The 23,536-nt window shown below is 37.2% G+C and overlaps 1 protein-coding gene across 3 annotated transcripts in view; it reads right to left on the bottom strand.

Annotated features, from left to right (window-relative positions):
• Positions 1-9,324, bottom strand: part of LOC129422029 (A disintegrin and metalloproteinase with thrombospondin motifs 2) — a 144,835-nt gene extending 135,511 nt beyond the window's left edge. For 2 of the 3 annotated variants that reach the window (XM_073854577.1, XM_073854579.1), the window contains exons 1-2: positions 9,032-9,324; positions 6,575-6,960 (exon numbers count right to left, since the gene is read on the bottom strand). In XM_073854577.1, the coding sequence (XP_073710678.1) occupies positions 6,575-6,960; positions 9,032-9,116 (471 nt within the window). In that variant the 5' untranslated portion in view covers positions 9,117-9,324. The remainder of the gene's footprint in view (positions 1-6,574; positions 6,961-9,031) is intronic. The other variant, XM_073854578.1, reaches the window with a different exon arrangement.
• Positions 9,325-23,536: the final 14,212 nt, after the last annotated feature.

Genomic DNA, 23,536 nt, shown 5'->3' with positions numbered 1-23,536 from the left:
GTGTTAGTGAGACCAGCAGGGGGTGCTCACCCTGTGGTCTGTGTGGGTCCTAACACCTCAGTATAGTGATGGGGACACTATATTGTCAAAAAAGCACCTTCAGATGAGACATTAAACTCTCTGTGGTCATTAAAAATCCCAGGATGTCCTTCAAAAAAGAGTAGGGGTGTGCCTCGGCATCCTGGCCAAACTTGCCCATTGGGCTACTAGTCATCCCTCAAACTAATTGGCTATATCACTCGGTCTCCTCTCCACTAATAAGCTGGTGTGTGGTGGGCGTTCTGGCGCAATATGGCTGCCGTCGCATCATCCAGGTGGATGCTGCACATTGGTGGTGGTTGAGGAGATTCCCCCGTTCATATGTAAAGCGCTTTGAGTACTGAGAAAAGCGCTATATAAATGTAAGGAATTATTAATGAGCATCTCACCAACAAATATTGCAAGAAGTTCATGCACAGTCCTCTTGCATTCGAGGTATTTTGGACTTAAATTGTACTGGACACAGTACCTACTGATGTCAGATTGTCAAATTCCACAAGACCTCACAAATCCAGTGTCATTAGTTTCTGTTAAACATTTCAAAAGTTATGACCATACATCACAGTGTTTTAAATCTCACAACCTGTAGGTGGCGCTGTTCCCAAAATTGGCACAGACTTCCAGTTCATGGTGTTGGTAAAGGTTAGCCAATTTTCACTTGGATCAGATCAAAGAATAGCTGAAATACAGCCACTAAACCAATTTTAGGTCGACATTGTTAAAGATATAATTCAGCCAAAAATAAAACTCTGTCATCATTTACTTGCCATTGAGTTATTCTGAGTCTGATTCAACAAAATAAAGAAACTCAACATGAGAGTAAGAGATGACAGAACTGTTGGCCAGATGACTATTGAGGATGAACACTGAGTGTAACACATTTCATTCATCATGTTTCTATGTACGCTTCATAGGGCTAACACTGGGGTAGAAACAGAAGAAATTAGAAACTTAAGCGTGCTTATCCTTGTGAAAATAAACCATTGTTTTGTTATAGTAGCTATGCTTTGGTTTGCTTGTTTGTTTTGAAACCATGGTGTATTTTGTTCACAGTTTTTCTGAATTGCTAAAACACTAAACCCTGTTCTCTGAACCAAATTCCCAGTGGCCTAAACCCATTTTTCACATCATTTACTTATTTGGAAAAACCTTAAACAAGTTTAGGTAGTTAGACTTCTCACTAAAAAGACATTTCACACTTGTTTTGGCAAAAGTTGAACACAACTACAACACAGTTATCATTGAGTAATCACAACTCAAAATTGTTCACACTTTTTTCTAATGGTATTTTTGAGCACTTGTATGGTTTGGAGACAGTATGAGAGGCAGATGAAGATTATGAGGAAGAGCAGGACACCAGAGACGATGCAATTGGATTGCTGACTTTTTACAAATACAAACGCTGCTTACTGTAATATTGAAAACTGACTATTACTTAGGGTAAAGTATTCACTATATTTACTGAACTAAACTTGTGATTATATTAACAGAGATTTCTTACAGTATTTGTCAAGTGTGTTGTATATACAATAAATGTGTAATTTTCTGTAAGCAGATGTCCTGGGTGTTGTGTTTTCCATTTTTTAGGTAGTGTCTAATAAATGCTTTCTAGTGTTTTATATTCTAGACTCATGTGATGATTTAAAGGCTTTGTTTGATTTTAAGTACATGTGAGCCTTGTAGGCGATACTGAGACAAATACTGGCGTTATTGAACCAATCAAAAAAGAGATAATAATGAGTGATCAGGACATCATTTGATAGCCCCGCCTTCCCATCCGCACTTGCAAACTCAAATGAGTGAGAGAATCGTGACAAAACTGTAAGCGCAGACGGACTAGTAGATGTCGGGTTATTTCAGGAAATAGTCATTGACACATTCATAACTGGTTTACTTTACACACAGATACAGAATCTGTGCAATTCATGCGTATTTGAAACTGTTTATAGCACTGTTTGCAGACTTGCAATGCCTTTGGCATTATTTCAGTGCAAAAATTGTGCCCAAAGTGTAAGCGCAGTAAAACTAAGGTCAGATAAATACAGTTTATACTTATTAGTGTAAATATGAAGTTTCAGTTTTACAAGACATGAATTACACGTACGATTAATAGTAGAATGTTGCGAAACTTGTTTTCTTTTACAAAACGTTTTTTGCGCATGCAAATGTATTTTACGCTTGCAATGTCGCATAAACTCTTACAAATTTTATCCTGTGCATGCAAATCTTTTAAAAATCAACCTTCTAATGTTAAGTTTAGTTTAGTTTATTTGTTAAACAGGGACAATGCACATTAAGGAACATTATTGTAAATGTGCCAGAATTAGCCCAAAGTGCTATTTTTCATCTGTAGCCCCCTGACAGAATATTAAAAAGTCACCCAAAAACGAAAAACATAGCATAATTACACATATACACAAAAGATTATAAAAAGAGAAAATAATAATATTAACAATAATAAGAGAGAAAAAGAGACAGGGGGAAAAAATTAAATTAAATGGCAACAGGAACAGGCAAACAAGACCAAAAACAATTTATACCAGGACATCAAACTTGTCAAGAGTATAAGACTAATGTCGACAGTGCTGATTTGTCAGTAACCAGTTTTTAAGATATAACTGAAAAGAACCAAGAGTGTGTTTACTACTAATTGTTGTTGGGATGGAATTCCATTCCCTTGCAGGTTTAACTGAAAATACAGACTGACTGAATTTAGATTTTTAGGAGGGATAATACAATCCCCTCTTTCCCCACCCCTTGTAGGTCATAGAGAAGTTGTTCTAATATTAACAAACTGTTTTAATGGCGAGTTCAGGCTACGTATAGTCTTAAACAATAGACAAATATGTACATAATTAGTCAAATTATCCCAGCTTAGTAAATTGTATTTTTTCAATATTAAGCAAATGATGATACTGAACTGATTTCTTATCTAAAATGTTAAGTGATTGTTTATACAAGGATTCCAGTGGTTTCAAAGTAGTTGTAGTAGCTTGCGACCAAGTAGTAAAACAATACGTAATATGGGACATTATCATGGAATGCACATACATTAAAGCGGCTTCAGATGACATATAATCACGAATAAATCTTAAATTTGATATACTAAATCTCACTCTATTACACACCTTTTTAACCTGAGCCTTAAAAGAAAGTTTGGAATCAATCACAACACCGAGATACTTATATTCAGATACAGCTTGAATTTTTTTCCCTGATATAAAAACATCTGGCACCACACTCAAACTATTCGATTTGGTAAAGAACATACTCACTGTTTTAGAGATGTTTAACTGTAAACAGCATTGTTCTAGCCAAGCTGTGACATGAACCAGGGATTCTGTAAGTTCATTTGCAACTTGTGACGCACTACTTCCATGTATATAAATAACAGTGTCGTCCACATACATTTGAATATTAATGTTAGGACAGATTGATGGAAGATCATTAATATACAACGTAAATAATAAAGGACCCAAGATAGATCCTTGTGGAACACCAGTATCTATACTTAGAGGGGCTGACCTATAACCCTGTATACCAACATACTGTGTGCGAACCAACAAATAAGGCTTGTTCCATTGTATTAGCTGGATAAACCTCTGTATATTTAGAAGAGAAACATTGTGCAATTGTGACTACTGAGTCCACAAAGTGATAATTAAGTGCTTCAGCTACTTCAGCTCGATTGTTAGTCAACTTCCCGTTTACCATTAATTCAACCGATGAAATATCTTTCATTTTATCTCCTTTTAAGTAGTTTAACTGATTCCAGATTTTAGAATTACCTCTTGCTTCTTCAATTATTCTTAAAAAAATGTCAGCCTTTGCTTTTCTCATAGTCTTTACCACCATGTTCCGTAACATAACGAATTGTTGTCTATCATGACTTAACTTTGATCGATTTACAGTTTTTAAAGCAAGATCCCGTTTTTTCATTAGTTCTAGAATATCTGAAGTCATCCAGGGAACCTTATGTTTCCTATTTTTAGGATAATTTTACAACTGAAATCTTTGATGGTGCCCTCTAATTTTTGGAAAATATTTGTCTGTCATCCTCCAGGTCTTTTCCAGTTAATAAATCATCCCATTTAATCTGATCGATCACCCTTCTGAAACCTTCTAGTTTACGTTTTGGAATACCATAAGAATCATATTTCCTTCTAAATGAATTGAATCTCTTATTAGACAATTTTCTTGTCACTAAAATCAAATTGTGGTCAGAAAGACCTGTTAGCATATTAAGTTTTTAAAATTACTAAAAATTAAGTCAATTTGAGACCTTGTTGTGTTAGTTAATCTTGTGGGCCCATTAATCATTTGCTTCAGATCAAAGTTATCAGTTATCTATTTGAGATTCTTTCTAACGGTTTTATCTTCCCAATTAATATTAAAATATTAAAAATGATAACTTCCTTATTGAAATCACACTGTTGTAGTAAAAGTTTAAACTTTTCATAAAAACTGATATTTGAAGATGGTGGTCGAGAAATTACAATTAATACAAAAGACATCTATAAAATTCAGACCAAGACATTCCAAATCTGTGCAATTTGCCCAAACGATTTCACTACACTGAATGCTAGTTTTCACATAAATCATAACTCCGCCTCCCTTCGAACCAACCCTATCTTTCCTAAACAGTTTAAAGCCATGTACTTCTAATGCTGCAGACGAAGAATTTTCATGAAGCCATGTCTCAGATAAACAAAGAAAATCTAGATTATTCAAATGACCACCTAAGAGACCATTTGGCTTAACTTTAGGATCCCAAATCGTTCTTGATTGATTTACCATCTGAAAAAAAAACGTTTCCTGTTTTTTTAAAATACCTTGATTTACAGTTTTCCTCTTCTCATTTTGCAAAGACTTTGCAAGCACTTGCGAAGTACCTAAACCAGAGTTCGCGAGACTGGAAGTCAGCGAGTCGATCGGCGCAGCTCGCATAGACGAGCTCGTATGAATCTCCGCGTCACTCCCGCTCGCAGCATGGTATCCCAGGTCGGCCTCAGATGCCACCAATGAATGGACACGCCACGGAACGCCAACTCCAGCCACGGAAACACCTTTTTGAGTCGGCTTCCGCCGCGTCGCTCCCCGCACCAACGCGACCAGCAAAAACCAGGGAGACAGGGCGAAGGAGATTAGTGTGGTGATCACAGCCAGAAAATAACGTACCGCCACCAAAAGTGCGTACCTGTAGGATAGTTGAACCGACATGGAATGTACTATGCCAGCGGAACGTCGATCCATAATGGCAGCGTCTATTTGCTAAGCCTCCACCACCGCTCCGCCCGCGGGTAAGACACAACCACCAAAACCCGGGCCACCAGAGTGATGGAGGTTAGTTTTAGCATGTCATGGACCGGGACAGGGATGAATATCTCCCGATAATAACAAACTTATCATGATAATTAAGCCTAAAGCTTCATTTCGATGAAGTCGAGTTGATGGCTTTGAATGTTTCTTCACTTGTTTATACAAGGTTGGATAAATAAAAGTTAACGCTAAAATGTACTTCCCATGTCCGAAATTTCCCAAAGCATTATTTGTTTATGTTTGTTTAACCAACCATCCAACATTATCAGTGAAAGTTTTCTCATATACATTGAATAATGAGTGATTATTTAAATGATCAGCGGATAGACTAAAATTAGCAGGACTAAAAAAGTTAAGAAGCAATCTGTAGACAAGAGACCTCTACTCCTGGGGACTACTTTAGTATTCAGGAACAAATGTGATCAAAGAACTTTAAGAGCTGTAATTAGCAGACCAGCATTCATTCTGCAATATAATCATATTTACAACAAGTTCTGAAAATAAAGCTCAGTCTAAGAAATGAGAAGCCTGTGAAATAGAGACTGCACTGCATGTATTGTCTCTGTTGAGAAGCATCACCCTCAGAGGAAATGTAACCGCGCCTCTTCTATATTCAAGATGCCCACAGCTGTAGCCCTGCATGACCCTGAACATTTCAAGCTGAAGGACAGCATGGAGACTGGATTGAATCCTGTGGGCACCAGGCCAACTAAACAACACAAACATACACACATGCACATACATGCAAACACACACACACATACCCGTTCACCTGAACCCACACCAGACAGAAAAGCTTGTAAGCCTGACCTCATATAGAGACATTAGTATTAGTTTATGTTATGATATAACAAGATAAACAAGAGACCTCTACTCCAATTATCGCATAAACGTGCATTTTCCAGAACAAGTTATCTTAGTCAGGGCCTCGGTTGGCCTGGTGGAACCCTTTTGCTGGGTCATATGAGCGACCACATCACACAGAGGACCCCACTTCATACACAAGAATACATCAAATAAATTATATGAAGTAAAACTAATAGTGTCTCTAAACCACTTAACTCTTGAAACGTCTCTAGTCCAAGAAGATTCATAACTAACCGTTGCGATTATGGTTTGAATCAAACACACCGGGGAAAACTTTATGCAGGGACTGTGTGAATTAACAGGACATATTGCACATTACACACAAATGAAGGCCAGTGTGCCCACTCACCAGACCGTCGCAGTTACTAATAGCTACTGAAGCTCCCTGAACGTCCGTAATGTCACCCACATACAAGCAGTCGCTCTTCAAAGGCTCGGTGCGCGTACTGTCGGATTCACGCCACTCCATCTTTGCTCCGGGAGCCACCAGTCGCGCGTTGCGGCGCAGACGCAGGTGAAATTCCCGGCCGAAGACGGTGACGTTGTAGTAGAGCCGGTCGAACGTGCCGGATTCGTGGTGGGCGTGGTCGGCAGTCGCCGCCTCTCTTCTCCAGCGCCTACGGAACTGCCCATCTGCTGGACCGACCGATACCGCGTGCGACAGGAAGCGGCCTTCTGCATCCGTCAGAATGGGCTTTACCAGTCCATAGTCCCCCAGTATATGCTGCAGGGAATCTGCATGAAGGTAGAAACAAAGACATTTAGTCAAACTGCTCATCAGCACTCATCAACAACAGATATATCACTGCTGAAATCTGGCATGGAAAGGTTTGGTGAAACAATGCATTCTCCTAGAAACCTCTTAACACTTTGATGGGTTTACCAAAGCCACATGCAATGACACTTTATGGCTTTTGCCTCTTCACGTTCCATGCGCACGAGGAGCCGAAGGGCAAACAGCAACACACTCTCAGAAATAAAGGTACATGATGGTATAATAGTTGTCACTGGGGCGGTACCTTTTCAAAAAAGTGCACTCCTGTACCTACATACAGGAACCTCAAAGGTATAGGGCTGTCACAATGATTAAATAATCATCTCATCGCGATTGTTTGACCTCATCGCTATGATTTCAGATCACCTCAATGATTGCACATCTCTTTTAAAAACACAAGGGGGAGCTGCAGCGCCTGTATTAATGAAACTGTATCAGATGTCTCTTATCAGATTGGCTACTATTTAAGGCCTGTTCTGTTATAGTCAGTTTATTTTGATTGCATTTTTATTTTCAGTTATTTTTAGCCACATTTCATAATTGTGACAGCCCTAGTACATATCTGTACACAAATGCTACATATTAATTAGGACCGTCCCAGTGACAAAAAGGTGCAGAGTAAACAATCACGTAAAGACTTGTTTAACACCCTTACAGTTCACCCAAAAATAAAACTTCATCTGTCTTCAATTCCATACCCTCGCATGTATGAGTTTCTTTATTCGGTTGAAGACAAAGGAAGATATTTTAATAAATAATTCACACAGTTGATAGTACCTATTGACTTCCATAGTAGGAAAAGCAAATACTATATATTGGCAACATCTACTGTGTGCTTCCCACCCACGTTTAAAAAAACTCATACAGGTGTGAGTAAATGATGACAGAATTTTGGGGTGAACCGTCTGTCCCTTTAATAACGTCTGTTTGTGTGCTGAATGTAAAAAGGTGGAGTGTCAGTTTGTATTCATCACTCTTCATCTGCCTCGCAACATGAAATGCATCATTTTCAATTTTCGCACATTTTTACGGTGGCAAGTTAACCATGTTGTTTTCAATCACAGCTTACGATATACGTCTGATAGACAAGCTTACAATACGGATTAAAGGTGTTTATGGAGAAATTCAAAACAACAGTCATACTTAAGAAAACTACGAATAAACTCAAAACATCATCCCAACTGCTGATCCAAGTAAAGTTGCCTAGCAAAAAAGAAAAACTGCATTTATGATCATGGTCAGTTCTGATCACACAAAAACACTGAGCTCACCAGGATAAAGATTGCATTTTTGATGCTTAAAATCCTGCCTGTATCTATAAAAGTGCTGCAGGTGATGCCCAGGTATCATTCTTAAAAATCCTCTCTATATAGGCAGCTCACTTGCTTTTGAGAATCTATGTCAGTTTAAAGTCTGCTCAAGATACGAAGTGATGCTGCTGCTGAGCACGGACTATAGGCTACTTCATCACATCTATCGCGATTTATAAATATACATTACAGGTCATCTTTACACTTTTTGCAGCAAACATTTAAGAAGAAAGCAATGGTCTGACATTTCCCATTCCAAAAGTTCAATTCAAAGCTATAGTTTTCCTTTATTCAATTATCTACACGTTTGTCTTTAAATATATACGACCCATTAAAAGAGCAGAACGGGCACAATGTTTCGTTTCGGATCAATAGCGTGCGATACTTCCGCTCTCAGAGAGATCGATATCACCAAGAGCATCCGTGCCTTTGCAAACGCGAGAAAAAACACGCAAACCCTTTTCACTACATACAATACAGTACAAGTGAGAGCACCGCCGATTCTTCTTCAGCAGCTCACTTCACAACAACGAAGACCGATGACACAGCACGCGAGGCTGTCAAGGGGTCCCGAGATATCAGAAATATGCCAAAAGTTTCTCGTCGAGAGGGATGGGGATGCTGCGATCATCCAGGTTTGCTGGCCACTTGCATGGATCGGGGCAGGACGTCTCGCGACGGGATGAAGGTGCAAAAAGGTAAAGAGAGCAGCACCACGTACCTATGCTACTGGCGATATAAAGGCCATTCGTCTGCAGAATGATCGGAAGTGTGATTAGGATTGTAAATCCGGTCGCGAGATCCATGGCAGTACCGAACTGCGCAGGTGAGAGAGACGGACTTTGGGATCCAGCGTGTTAAAGTTCCCCGCGCGACCAGCAAACGCCACGCCAGCAACAGCCGCCCGCAACTTACTGCAAAGTGCACTAGGAGAGAGCGCGCGCGTCTCTCTCTCTCTCTCTCTCTCTCTCTCTCTCTCTCTCTCTCTCTCTCTCTCTCTCTCTCTCTCTCTCTCTCACACACACACACACACACACACAAACCCTCTACTCATCGGCTCTTACTAGCTCTGTGTCAACACCTGAACGCGCGCGCACACACAGCATCGCACACACGCGCGGGGCGACAGGATCTTGCATAAGATTTTCATATGAATAATGATATATCGTATTGTTCCTGCATGTCTAAATAAATTAGGTGACATTATGCGAATAGGTAGATGCTGTAATTTAAATAAACTTTCCCTGTCTTGAGCACGACCCTCTCAAACTTTTTGCAGCGCGCGCATCATCTGGAGCACCAGCGCCCCCTTGAATACACAGCGAGATGTCACTTGTTTAAGTACAGAGGACACACACACATATCCCACTATAAAACTTGCTGTTATATAGATCAGATCATCAGATGTTTGTGTACTCCGTGCAGAAACCTCAAGAATGAAATAAGAGGGCTCATGTAACGCAGAGGTATGTCAACTTCTAAAGAGTATAATTGGTGTAAATTATTATTTTATTTTAAAAAAATTATTTAAACTTTATTTAACCAGATGATCTCATTGAGATTTAAAACATATTTTTCAGAGAGACCTGGCAGCATAATTCAATGCTGTTATTTTATGTTACTGTTCTTATGATGTCCTCTTAGTGTTGTTTTTTATTGTCTGTTATATGTGTGAGGAACTGTGAACTTGCCACTGAAACCTAATTTACCTAAGGGTATAAAATAAACTTGAACTTGAAAGCAATCTCAACATCATACAGTCACTGCTAGTAAGTGGTCAAATATACAGAAAATGCTGGAAAACCAAAGAACGTGCAGGACCATAGGACAGTACAATGATAAAATCTTTGCATGTAAAAAATGTTTACGTTTACGTATAAATAAACATGTGCATAAGTGCATACATTATGTATACTTCTATGTATAATGGTTCAAACTGATTTTAAACTATAAAAATACTGTAGTAGCAAAAAACATCAAAACATGTCTCTTTATAATATAAGCTTAGCTGTAAAAGCTGCACATGCGTGCACAATACCATAGACGCTATACAGTTTACTTCTATTGTGGTGTGGTGAATTTTTGGTGAATTTACATCAGAGGCAGAAGATTTCTAAGGCAGATGAGCTGATAGCCTTTCTGAAAAGTGGACAGGGAATGTCCTTGGTATAGGGTCAAACACATGGCATGCATTCGTTTGCATGTATTAACATACGTAATGAGCAATGGGACGGTTTTTAATTTTGCTCTTGAAAGGTTAGACTCTTGAGCTTCAGGTTTAGAAAGTGTCAGATTTAATCTGACATACTCATTAAAAAGCTGCCAGATCCTATGAAAGCATGATATAACTGTAGTACAGACATAGACTGAGTGCTTGTTTTTCTGCATATCAACAAAGTTATTATTTATAGTAAATTATTATTTACTATGTAAAACACATTTTCACCTATAACATATGTGAACGATTAGTCAACTAGTCAGCAGGGCCGTGCAGAGATGTTTGGAGGGGCAGGTGCTCAAAGTACAAATAGGGCACATGCAACATTCCTTGCTGACACACATATTAATATGGATGCAAATAAAAAAGCCAAAACAGCAAGTATGAAAGAAATGTAGAGGAGAAATCATTATCAGTCTGTTTATAAGTGTTGTGAAAATTTTTATGACACTCTACGATGTTTAATAAAAACTGTTATAATAGTACAAATAGTTTTAATCAAGTAACATAAAGACCCCTCAAAGCCTGTGAAAAACAGCAAGAAAGAAGGGAGTAAACATGTATGCATGATTGTTTATTATTGAATGCTGTGGCAATATAAACAAAAGCTGTGCTTGCTCCCTTCACGTCGTTTTTGTAAAATAATAATAAGTAACAAGCGTACCGCTTCACTTAATGCCGCAACAGCACAGCGTGAGAGAGGGATTGTCCCTGATGAGGTCAATAGGTCATCACGTGAGTCATTTTGTTTACGGCTAAATTATTATTTATTAATTTTACTAACGGTTAGATTGGGACGGCTTTCAATTCTAAAAGAATGCCTTGACAAAAGGGCACTCTGGCTATCCAGGGGTAGTTGTCCTAAAATAGTCATGTGGTGAAAAGGGTTTATGGACCTCACCTTCCAAACATCAAATATGCATAAAATCTGAACCTCCAACATATTTTGGTAAACAGCAAGTAGACAGGACTCAAAGTGATTAACTTGTGCATATAGACCTGCGTATATAAATGGAACATTAAAGCTTAATTTAGACCAAAACGCTTTATATAAACACTCTGTCATGGTCATTGCACCTCACAGCATGCGTAAGACCCCCTGTCATCATTTTGTTTTAATGAAAGATAATTGAAAGAGGTGTGAAAGGGTCTGAGAGTACAATGTCCTAAAGTGTACTTATCAAGCATGCAATTAAAAAAAATTGTTTTTCTATCTTTGTAGGCAAAATAAAATGTTTCAAGATGTTTGTTTGTTTACTTTGTAAGCATGATGTTTGTGTCGTGCAGGAAATATTGCTGAATTCTGTCACTGATGTGTAACTGCTATGAGATTTTAGATGAATTGATACGCCCAAAATATTTCATCCTACCTGTCTCACCGTCTGTCATCTCCCACAATCCAGATGAAAAGTTTCATAATAAGCAGGAATTATTAATAGTATTGTGACTATTAACAATTAAATCAATGCATCAGTGACGCTTTAAATGTGCTTCTTTCAAAGGTACATTTTCCAAATACTAGTACACCAAACTATAATGGAAAATCCAAGAGTTATTTTCTGTTTTAAAAACAGATCACATCTGGACACTTTTTAGCAACAAAAAGACATTCTTATCTTATCAATGAAACACAACTAATACAAAAGGTTGAAGGTTAGGATCCCTAAAGGATGAGGATTTTAGGAGTCAAAGGTTTTGAACACATCGGCGGAAGAGACGGAAACCCTCAGTTAACAGTAATGAGTCATTGACTATAACCAGCGTCTCGGTACTAAATCCTGAACTCACCTTTATCCTTTCTGTGGAATGTGTGCAGTTGCTGAGCAACAAACCTTCTGCGATACCTTGGAGATAAAAAAAGATTTGATAATGTGACAGATCATATATATATATATATATTGAGATTTAGTTTCTAAATGAAGATTTACTGGCTACTGAAACTTTCAGCAGTTTTCTCAAAATAACATTAAGATCTGTTGACACAATCAACATGAATTAGCCTTAAGGCATCTCGAGAGTCGACCACTCCCCTAACTTACCTGCAATATAAAAGGTTTCATGTCATTACAGGGAGCCATTTGAAAACTGACGTGCTGTCATACGCCAATCGGTCTGCACAGCGCTGCATGAGGTCACAAAAAACCTCCATAACAAACAGTCTGAGTTAGTGTGTTGTTTTTTTAAACATGGCCTGCAATAACCTGAGCCTCTTTTAACAAATGCAGAGGTAATCGCATTGTATATTTAAAAAAGTCATGGATTCAGTGGTCAGAGTATCTTTATTGTGATTTTACCTTGTACACAGTGAAACGAAACAACATTTCTCCATGAGCACAGTGCTACATCACAAACATAATTATTAAAGATCATCAGTCTAGACTTTAGACATCTAAAGATATTTAATCATATTCTTAACTTCTTGTTATGTATAGGATTATATCATGGGGCTGTTGAATGTTTTATTCTGATTGGCTGAGAATTGTTTCACAGGTATGCATTATTTTTGATAAACACACACCTGATCTGTCAAATGTCTTAAATGGGACATATCACGAAAATCAGACTTTTTCCATGTTTAAGTGCTATAATTGGGTCCCCAGTGCTTCTATCAACCTAGAAAATGTATAAAAGATTAACCCAGTAACTTAGTTTTGGTAAACCATTCTCTGTAAGCATGTGAAAAAATAGCTCATTGATATTTGACTCCTGTTGTGACGTCAGAAGGGGATCTTATTATAATAATACCGCCCCTTAATCTGAACTATCCAACCACAGCACTGCATTCAGTACAGAGATCAGCTCATTTGCATTTTAATGGACACACACAAAATAGCACATTTTTGCCAACACCTATAAATTTTAAAATAAATTATCTTTGGGGTATTTTGAGCTTAAACTTCACACATGTACTCTGGGGACACCAAAGATTTATTTGATCTTAAAGTCTTGTGAAATGTCCCCTTTAGAATAATCACAATAGTAATGTTTGTGGTAACTGTGGTATAAGGGAAATAACCTTGGGTGTGCATTATTTTCTAATAATTCAACGGCTTGTCGTCAATTAGTCCTCACATATTATCTGAAATAGTTATAAAGAATCCGTACCAAATAGCTTTTTATTTGATATCACCTTCTCTAGTTTAATAACGGTTGGTACTAAGCAGTGGCGGCTCGTGACTGAGGATGCGCTAATTCAAAATAAGTGTTCAGAGTATCATGTGTGTGGTTCCCTTTTCCAAAATATGTGTCCTGCGTGTCGAGAGATCCTGTGTGCATCAGGTGTTTTGTCAAAAAAAGTGCCTGCTGCACACGTGTCAAAACCGTTTTATGATAAAAGAGACGTTCACGTTCAAAAAATACACGCAAGACACTCCCTTAACATTAAACTCTGATTATGCGAGTATCTGGCATACGCGAGCGTCTCTTATCATAAACCCTTTAGATGCGTCTGCAGCAGGCACTTATTTTGGCAAGACACGTGATGCACACGCGACACACAGAACACATATTTTGAAATGATGAACCACACACATGACGGGCTACATGCATGTTTTGACGAACTTCACATCGTATGCCCTCAAAAAAAGAAGATCACCGGCTGCCACTGTTACTAAGTGCTACATGTTCAGATGAAAATTCTAAGTATATTTACCCCACATTAAAAAAAACATTACAGTAAAATCTAAAAGATTACTTTGGTTATTTGTTGTACATTTTTACAACATAAAGAGCCCAAGAAATAGTCAATGACTACATGCTCAACACATGCAGGTATATCTGACTAAAAGCGTTCATCTAACCTGAATCTCTGTTTAAGGCAGACCGCTTTAAAGCATCTTTGGAGAAGGTTATAGCCAACAGACATCCATCAATAATCTCCTCTGACTTCAGTCTTCTGCCTATTCTTCCTCAATTGATTTTCTTTATTTCCTTCTTTCTATTGTTTTGCTTTTGAACGAGTCGCTGTCCGAGGACATTTCTTGATGTCAGATGAGAGGTTTGAAGTCAACTATTTGACAAAATATTAAGCATGGTTTGTTTGTTTTGGTTTAATTTGAGGGGTTTATAAGCAAGCTAAGAGTGATTTTTGCAGAATAAAAGCATCAGCTATGAAAGATAAGGCTCAGTACAAGACTTCACCGTTTATTCATTTGGTTCTGCACATGCAGTAGACCATCCAGGTACTTTATAGATACTCATTTCAAGCTATAATGATCTGGGATGTACTCAAATACTATTTTAAACAGAAAGTATGTTTTGGGCTCCAGTGAGCGTCTGTATAATTAATGTCATTTGTTTAGATGATGTAGTGATGTGCAGAGGAATACAAACAGCTTACTTAGTTGTCTCTGAAGTTGGGGATCATTCGGCCCTCGATGTCTAGGTTTGGACATTGGTCAGTGACAGCATCCTTATATCACATCATCAGTGCAAGATGCTGAAAAAACTAATATTTGAGTTTGACTTGAGTCAGTTTTGACTGTTGTTATCGTGGTGAGATTAAATCTGTGCTTACTGTGGTTTTACAAATATAGCATCATCTATAGATTTCATTCTGAATGTAAAACTCTTGAAAACTGGCAAGCATATGAATCCTGTTTTCACTGTTTAATGAATGAGTAAATACTGTGAAGATCTAGTTTTTCAGATCATATCGACTACTTTATAACATTTCATTTCAACAATACTATATTGTACTGTATGTACACAAGTAATAGTGTTGTTATATCTTCATGGATATCTACAGCAGGGATGCACAGAAGTGTTTATCCATTTTGTTTGATTTTTATAGGAGATGAAACCATAATTTTAGATGTTCATGTGTTGTTTTTGTTTGTTTATAGAAAATATTTTCTATCCTCTTTCAGTCTGTAATTATAATTATATATATATAAACATAATGGTGATTATTTGATTACATTTGACTCAATCCCTTTCATTCTTTTCCCAATCAATGATGTGTTTACAAAGCAAATGCTTTCATCTTTATTCATTAAAATTCTTTGCTCGCCTAAACAAAGCACTGAATCGTTGAGCCCAGAATCTCTCACTGCTGGCCAACAAATGATACCAACAAAAAGACAACAGCTTTAGTCAACTCACGTTTATTTATATAGTGCTAAATAGATTAATAAAATGGTATAGACTTGTTCAAAGATTAACAAACCTTTAGTCAATTAATATGATCAATAACAGGTGTCATTAAACTTGCCATCTCACATGAAAATGGCCCTTATAAGAAGAAGAAAAAGATATAAGAGTAGGAGTTTGACATAACATAATGAATTTACAATAATAACATAAACAGTAGTGTAAAAAGCATGGAGAAATTGAACCTAACCTAAGCTAATTGAATATCAACTGTCTATCTGTAAGCAAACCAAGAGCGGAGAAGAACCAAAACTCCACACACGGAGAAAAACCTCGTGAGAGATGGTCGGCTCTCCTGAAACGCTACAGCTGCCCCTCATCACTTTTGGTTACAATGAAATCTTTTAATAGCAATTATTAGATCACAGATCAAGTACAATTCTGGCGGTATTATTTGTGTCCCCTTGAAAAATCGCTCTTGATCAATTTTAAGTTGATAAGTGAGGAGCAGGTGATGTATTGGGTTGACAGTGTGCTTCTGTTACTGCAGAAAAGTAGCTATGTCTTACAATAAACCTTAGTGAAATTTCACATTTCAATGTCGTATCTTCCTTCATAATGCTGTGAATGCAATGCTTACATGGCAGATTAAATACTGTGTTTTCTTTTCAGCTTTCCAAAAGACAACAAACCAGAAGGTGCAAGTGCTTTACCCTCCCACTCGTTCTGGAGAGGATGGCAGTCTTTCTCTCTAAATTGAAATATCAGAGCCCACACAGCGTCTAGCACAAGGCAGGCTGGCAATAAGAATGAAAGACAAAGGTTAAAATGACCCAGAAATGCTCAAACATGTCAAAGAAACCCAGCAGAATGTTTCTGTCATCAGAATCTTTGCAAATTTAGGAATCTTTAGAGATCTCGCTGTCACGTGAGACAAGTTCTTATTTAGAAGCTCATATTTAGCAATTGATTGACCAAAATAACATATAATATATCATTTTCATCCGACCTACTACATCAGTATGTCTGTGTGCATTAGTTCAAGTATATCAATACAACATTGTCCTTGTGCTCACAAACATGACAAGCTTTCTCTACTAAGACTGTCGGATTGTGGTCTTATAATGCCCATACCAAAACTCGATCTGAATTCTGGTGGATAAAGTGTGAGATTTAATCAAATGTCCTGACACCAAAGTCTTACAGACTGTCAGACAGGATTCTCCGGCTCTATGAAGTGTGCTTTATAGCCTCCAGCCAAAACGAGGTGATTATTCTAGCCGGAGAGGAGCGAAACCCAAAGGCTTGCAATGTCACAGAAAGTTCAGACATTTGCCAACAATGTCTGTGTGAATTTTTGTAGCAAAACAGTAAAACACTTCTGCCCTTGTCAATGGAAAATCAACAGAATAAAAGATATACTGCATGCATACTCTATAGGGCAGTATTGCCGGACAGGGTTAAGATTAAGCCAAGACTAGGACTTACTTATATTAGGACATTTAAATAGTTTTTACAAACACAACTTACAAAAAAACAATATTTTGTATCTTGAGACAAAACAATGGCACTGTTATATGTGTAAATGAAGGCAGCTAAAACATGCATTTCTGAGAAACCTTTAAGTACTAGAAGTACTAGATGCTGTTAGATGACAGTCCAGGTAAAGACTAGCAATACAGGTGGAAGGACAGATAGCCGTGGTGGTTGTGGCCTTATCAAAGATCAGCAAAGTTTAAAAGGTCATTTATGCTATATTCTCATCCTTTCTGCTTCTGACACTTGGCATTTCACTGATGTTCTGCTCTAATTAAAAGAAGAGAAGAGGGAGATGGAGAGGAAAAAACGTGTGTGATACAAGAGAAACAGTTGCCAAGGAATCCGTCAGTTTATGAAAGCCTGCAGACAGAGAGAGCACCCTAAACTAAATCACAAAGTCAAAAAAATGATTTTTGGTCTTTGTGCCAACAACATTGTGCCATGTGCTTGACTAATTCATTTACATCTGGCAAAGGATTAATGACAAAACAAAACATCTACACAAAATATCTAATAAGTTTAACATAATTCATGTTTCTTTTTTAAACCGCAGATCATTGATAGGTAAACTCGTTGCCTCAATTCAATTTTTGGGTCTCCCAAAAACATATATATTTAAGTTCACTTAACTTGGTGGCCACATAAACTGAACTCAAATTATTAGAGAGTTTGTACAGTGCACTTAAACAATTAACTTCACTTGGTGTTCATGAAGACTGAACTTAAATAGTAATTTAACTTTACATAACAAGGTGTAGTGAAAGATATTCAGGACTGACTCAATGTCAATCAACAAATGAATTATATTTCTGCACAGAAGCACAAAACAAACAGCACTGTTCATCTGAGTCTTTATTATAGTGGAGAGAAATAAAATAACATTTACCAAATTAAGCAAACACTGATCACCTCCACAAAAAACATCAATAATGCAACAGAGAAAAAAACCAAAGACATTTTTCCCATCAGTTGTCTTTCTTTGACCAAAATGACATCATTCAGGTGCAAGGGCTTATGGGTATTCCTCACAACATTTTGAACTGATCATTTTAAGTTAATTGCACTTACATTTTTAAGTTTATGGTTTTGTAAGTTAATAAGTTAAATGAAGAAAGACAGATCCATAGTAAATACATAATGAAAAATGTAAGTCATAATTGCTCAACAAGTAAAAACAGCATTTGAGCTTTTTTTTTTAGATATTTAAGGATCTGTCATTGCAAATTAATTTCACTTGAGACAGCTCAAATATGTCTTTTAGTCTAGGACTAACCTCAAGCCACATCTGTGAAAGCGAGGAATAGTATGAAAAACAACATGTTACTGTGTCTCAGTGGTTAGTGCATGTATGAAAATGTCATGGGTTTGATCCCATAGAACATACATACATACATACATACATACATACAGATAAAAAATAATAAAATCTAAATAAAAAGTGTCATAAATAAAATAAATGTACAGAATCAAACATCAGAAATGCACTCCACTTTAGGCTGCTTATTTTGCTTAGTTACTTTTAACTGCCTCTCCCCCACATGAACTAGTTAGGTTTACCTAACCATTCCTCTGCAGTATGTGCACTGATTGGTCAACTGCTGATCTATTGCCAGATGCCAGCTGATGCTCATCCTCCCAACTGAATCTATACATCCTTACACCGTCTGACCCGCTCATCCTCTCGGTTCACTGCTCTGGGTCCACACAACTCAGACCATCTGTGGACAGATCTGCACTGACATGATCTGAATTCAGTATTACATGACTGTGGTGGTTAAAAACAACTAACAGGAGTTAGTATATCTACACAATCAAAGTTTTTATACCACGGGTCTGTTGAATGCTTTATTCTGATTGGTTGAGAAATGTTTTACGGGTGTTAATTATTTCACAATAGAAGCACGCCTGACGTGTCAAATGTCTTGAAATAATCACAGAGCAATGTCTGTGGTAACCGGGCTGTTAGATTATTCGAAAATAATACAAACGCAAGGTCGTAAAGTGGCACAACGTGAGTTCATTATTCCTCTTATAGCATTGTTACCACACATACTGCTCTGTGATTATTTTAAGACATTTAACAGGTTATGTGTGTGTTTTACAGAAAAATAATCAATACCCATGAAACATTTCATAACCAATCAGAATAAAGCATTCAACAGACCCGATACAGACCTGGTATTGAAAATAATCCAGCTCAGGTGTGCATTATTTTTGAATAATTCAATGGCCGGGCCATCTTCAATTATTCCTTATATATTTATAAAGCATCAGATACTTGTTTTGATCATAGTGTTTACACGTGCCATTTTCACACACAAAAGCATGTCATTAATCTAAATGAAAGTTTGTGTAAGATGTTCCTCTGATCTTTTCTAAGATATTTTAAGAAGCATGCATCTGAAAACCAGCAGTAATTCAATTTTTCATGCAAATTAGAAATAGAAATGACCTTTAAAATGAAACAGAAAATATCAGCAGCAGCCTCGGCAGAAATCAACTAAAAATGTATAAATACCATTGCATTATATAACACCATGTCTTAAACAAATACATATATAGCACAGAGAAAATATAGCCAAAGAATTATAGTTTCCATAACATATGTGGTTTTGTTTGGTTAAAATCTTTCTCATATAACAGATCGATTCATCTATATAGATCGAGTCCATATACGTATATTACAGTATGTGTGAAAATATGATCCAGTTTCAGAAACACAAATCCACATTCACACACAGATCACTGACTGATTTTCGCCTCAAGGTGAGTTCCCTCATTGTTTTGTCTGTCTGTAGGCAAATCTGAAGATATTCCAGTCACACGTATCTCTGCTGTTGTGTGACTAGACGTTGAAAAGAATCACAAGAATGTTTCATGTAATGAGAGATATTTCCATCGTCTGGATTATTACACAAGAGAGAATAAGAAACACTTGGATAGTCCAATGAAAATCCTCTTGTGTGTCTGCTTCAGATGTTTTTAATGTGAGGAAATAAAGATGGAGAAAAGAAGCTGTAGAGCAGATGGACCTGTGTGCATCACACCAGTGTGTTATTAGTTGATGAAAATAGTGTCAGAAACTGAAAGCAGATGTCCCGCTGTCTCACCGTCCAGTCACTCCATGATTTACACCTCAGATGCTTCTCAGCCATTTCAACATCTAACCATGCAGAACAAACTTTAGACAGAATATTTAAAGAAATCATAAATGGACCTTATATTGAATTGAGTCGACTTATTTTACCTCTGCACTCTTTAATATAATGGTGTGCAGCGATGCCAAAGGAGACCCGGCTTTGGATCTCCAGAGAAGCTTTTGTCAAACAGAAATCTTACGAGGATGTTACAGCCTGACAAAGACTTATTTATAATTTCTCAGAAACACTACAACCAGTCAGAGGAAAAAAGAAATACAAGAGAGTGTCAGATAAGTCACCGAAAGCTGAACTTTCCACCTATTTAGTAGATCTGTTAACCTAATGATAGACTTCATATCTGCAAACCTTTGACAGTATCTTCATTTGAAGGAGGAGAGCAGCGATGGGAGACGTCTGCATTGTGCCGGATTAATGATATCATCTTTGTTTGGGTGCTCATTAAAACGAACCGCTAAAGCTTTGACTGGACCTGCGATCTAGCCACAGATGTGACCTGCTAGTCTGGACGCTTAAAATAGATTCAATAGTTCATGTTGATGGTCAATATTAGGTTTGACCCGTACCAATTACAACACAGAGTGAATGTGAAATCTTTAGCACACGGGCGCCGTAACGTGTCAAACAATCGACCGCCGTTTCAATTTGAAGCTCGTATTCTTGTGCGAGATGACACAGGTCCCATCAAAAACGTGACAAATCCTCCTAGTTAGCGAGACACACCATCAACCTACTTTTTCAAACTCATCCTACAGCGTTCGTCCCATTTGCACAAAATTCGGTGTGCAGTGCCCAACAAAAAGTAAATTCTGTGATTTTTGATTGAAAATCACAAGCATGACCTCTGATAGCTTAGGCCAGTAAGAAATCATGTAGGAAAGATTCCTATCAGGAAGACACTAGCATGACTCTAGCTTTCCTAAATATGCTTAATCTGTAAACAGCAAATCCGTGATTGTATCATGCTGTTCATGACTGACATCCGTGCCAACACGCTGGGTTTTACGGTAGTCTTTCAAAGGCATTCCAGTTAGGTGACAAAGGTCTTTTGCACACGTAACAGTAAAGCACACATATGGCTTAACTTTAAACATTCATATAGAAGCCTTTAAAGAATGTAGGTGTTGTAAAAAAAAGAAACGTTTATATTTCCTGCTGTATAGAGAGTCTGTGATCTTGTGGCTGGAAGGGATGTGGAGCGCTGCTTCTGGAATGCAGGTTTTTTGCCTATTTGGACAATGCAATCGTATTTTTTGTCTCTCACATCGGCCCAGAAGAGAAGCCGCAACAAAACACGCTCCACAAAAGACAAAATAAAACTGAAAGACTTGTCAGGAAAATAATATTTGGAGCACGGCAACGTTGCAGTGGCTCGGCGATGTCCATACTGAAACCTGTGAGTCAGCCAGCTTTGTCATTTTAACTTTACAGATACATTGTTTATTACTTTATCTAAAAACAAGTAAACTTAACATATTAATAAAGTTGTAAACTCATATCTCCCTTGAGTATTTGGTTTATATAACCATCAGGGTTTGTGCTATTGTATAACAACAAGCCCAGATGATTATCATCATTATACGATTATGCACATACACGTGTGAAATGCACATTAACAATATTATATAGTCTTGTAAAATCAAGCCCTGATAAATAAGCTACTACTCATGGTGTTTAGCTTTATATCTGTCTGCTCCTTTTAATAAATGACTGCTTTCTTTTAATTGAAACTATATAAATATATATATATGAGAATATGAAATGCAAGACGCAATATACTCATCCTTCTCTCCTTCCTAATCCAATAATCCCTGTATTTTATTCGTCCAGGGACCGAGAGGTAAACCTTACACAGACAGCTCTCAGCATATGTTTGCCAGATCCAGTAAGCCATGCAGGGAATGGATAGGAACGTCTGGATTATTTGGAGCTGAATTGTTTTGGATGAGGGTAGAGTCGTATAATCGTTATAGACAGATTGTTATTTACATTTCGTTTTAGTAAAGAGTCTGCCTGTTGACATTATATCTTCTGAATTAATAGCCAAGCAAATGGGTTAAAAGATAAAAATCCAAACAAATGGACCAAACATCACGATCAAAAAATGTAGCTTTTACCCAAATGTTGTTATGCTTGGAACAAAGTGTTATCTTTTAATGTCAGACTTTCAATGTGATCTAAGATCTTTTGAACTCGATCGTGTAATAAAAACTGATGGAGAGTTGGACTCAAGCACTTCCAAATATCTGTATTTCCTGATCTCTGTTGATGTTTTTGATTATTTATTTCAGTGCTTTGCTTTTAATTATATCCATTCACACGTAAAAACACACAGATGTGAAAACAACAATCAGAATAATCCACATCTTCATAACACATACAGTTTATAAATACTCATGAAAATGTCTTTTATGTGAAAATCTTTAAAGGGGGCAATTCATGAAACAAATAACTGCTTTAGATTTGATTTGTGGAGTCATTAACAATTTACATTTGACTTTTACATTTATTTATTTCATCCAAACCAACTTACAGTGCATATCATAGATGTTATCAGTATGTGTTTCTTGGGTTCAAACCTATGACCTTTTGTGCCGCTAACACAACGCTCTACCACTTCCACAAAATCACCCAAATAATGTGTGTGGAAACTGTGGTATAAGAGGAATAATTGACTCCGCTTCACGTCGTGTAAAATTATCACATTAGGTGTGCATTATTTTCTGATAATTCAACGGCCTGTCGTCAAATATTCCTTAAATATTAAGTAATTGCACATGAGATGTTTATTAAGTAATTGAATCAAGATAAATATTCTCCTTTGTTTAGCAAAGAGATTTTTTGGATAAACAATATTTAAAAATCTGATTTAGTAGCTCAATTTTCAGTTTCACATCATGAAATGAGATGTTTGGGAAGTAAAGTTAATTTCCCAGAAATATTGTTTTTTTCCAAAGATGCTAATTGAATATTTTAGTAAGTTCAGCTGTACTGTGACCTGATTTAAACTCAACGCACCGCCTTCATCCAAAACCTAAATCCTCCTGAGATATCTCATCTGATCGATTCCTCAAGGCACCGTAGATGTTTCCTTCATTGCCTTTGATATCCCACAATCCTGTGCGCGAGCGTCTGCGGGGAAGGTCAAACAGGGTCGAGCTTGAAATATTTCAATGGTCCCTGAGGAATTGGTGAGAGCATGGTTTCATTTTGATCATTT

The sequence above is a fragment of the Misgurnus anguillicaudatus genome, chromosome 16 (assembly GCF_027580225.2).
Source record: "Misgurnus anguillicaudatus chromosome 16, ASM2758022v2, whole genome shotgun sequence".
In the NCBI taxonomy this organism is placed as follows: domain Eukaryota; kingdom Metazoa; phylum Chordata; class Actinopteri; order Cypriniformes; family Cobitidae; genus Misgurnus; species Misgurnus anguillicaudatus.
The sequence above is the reverse complement of the archived record's forward strand: the minus strand, read 5'-3'. Positions and strand labels throughout refer to the sequence as shown.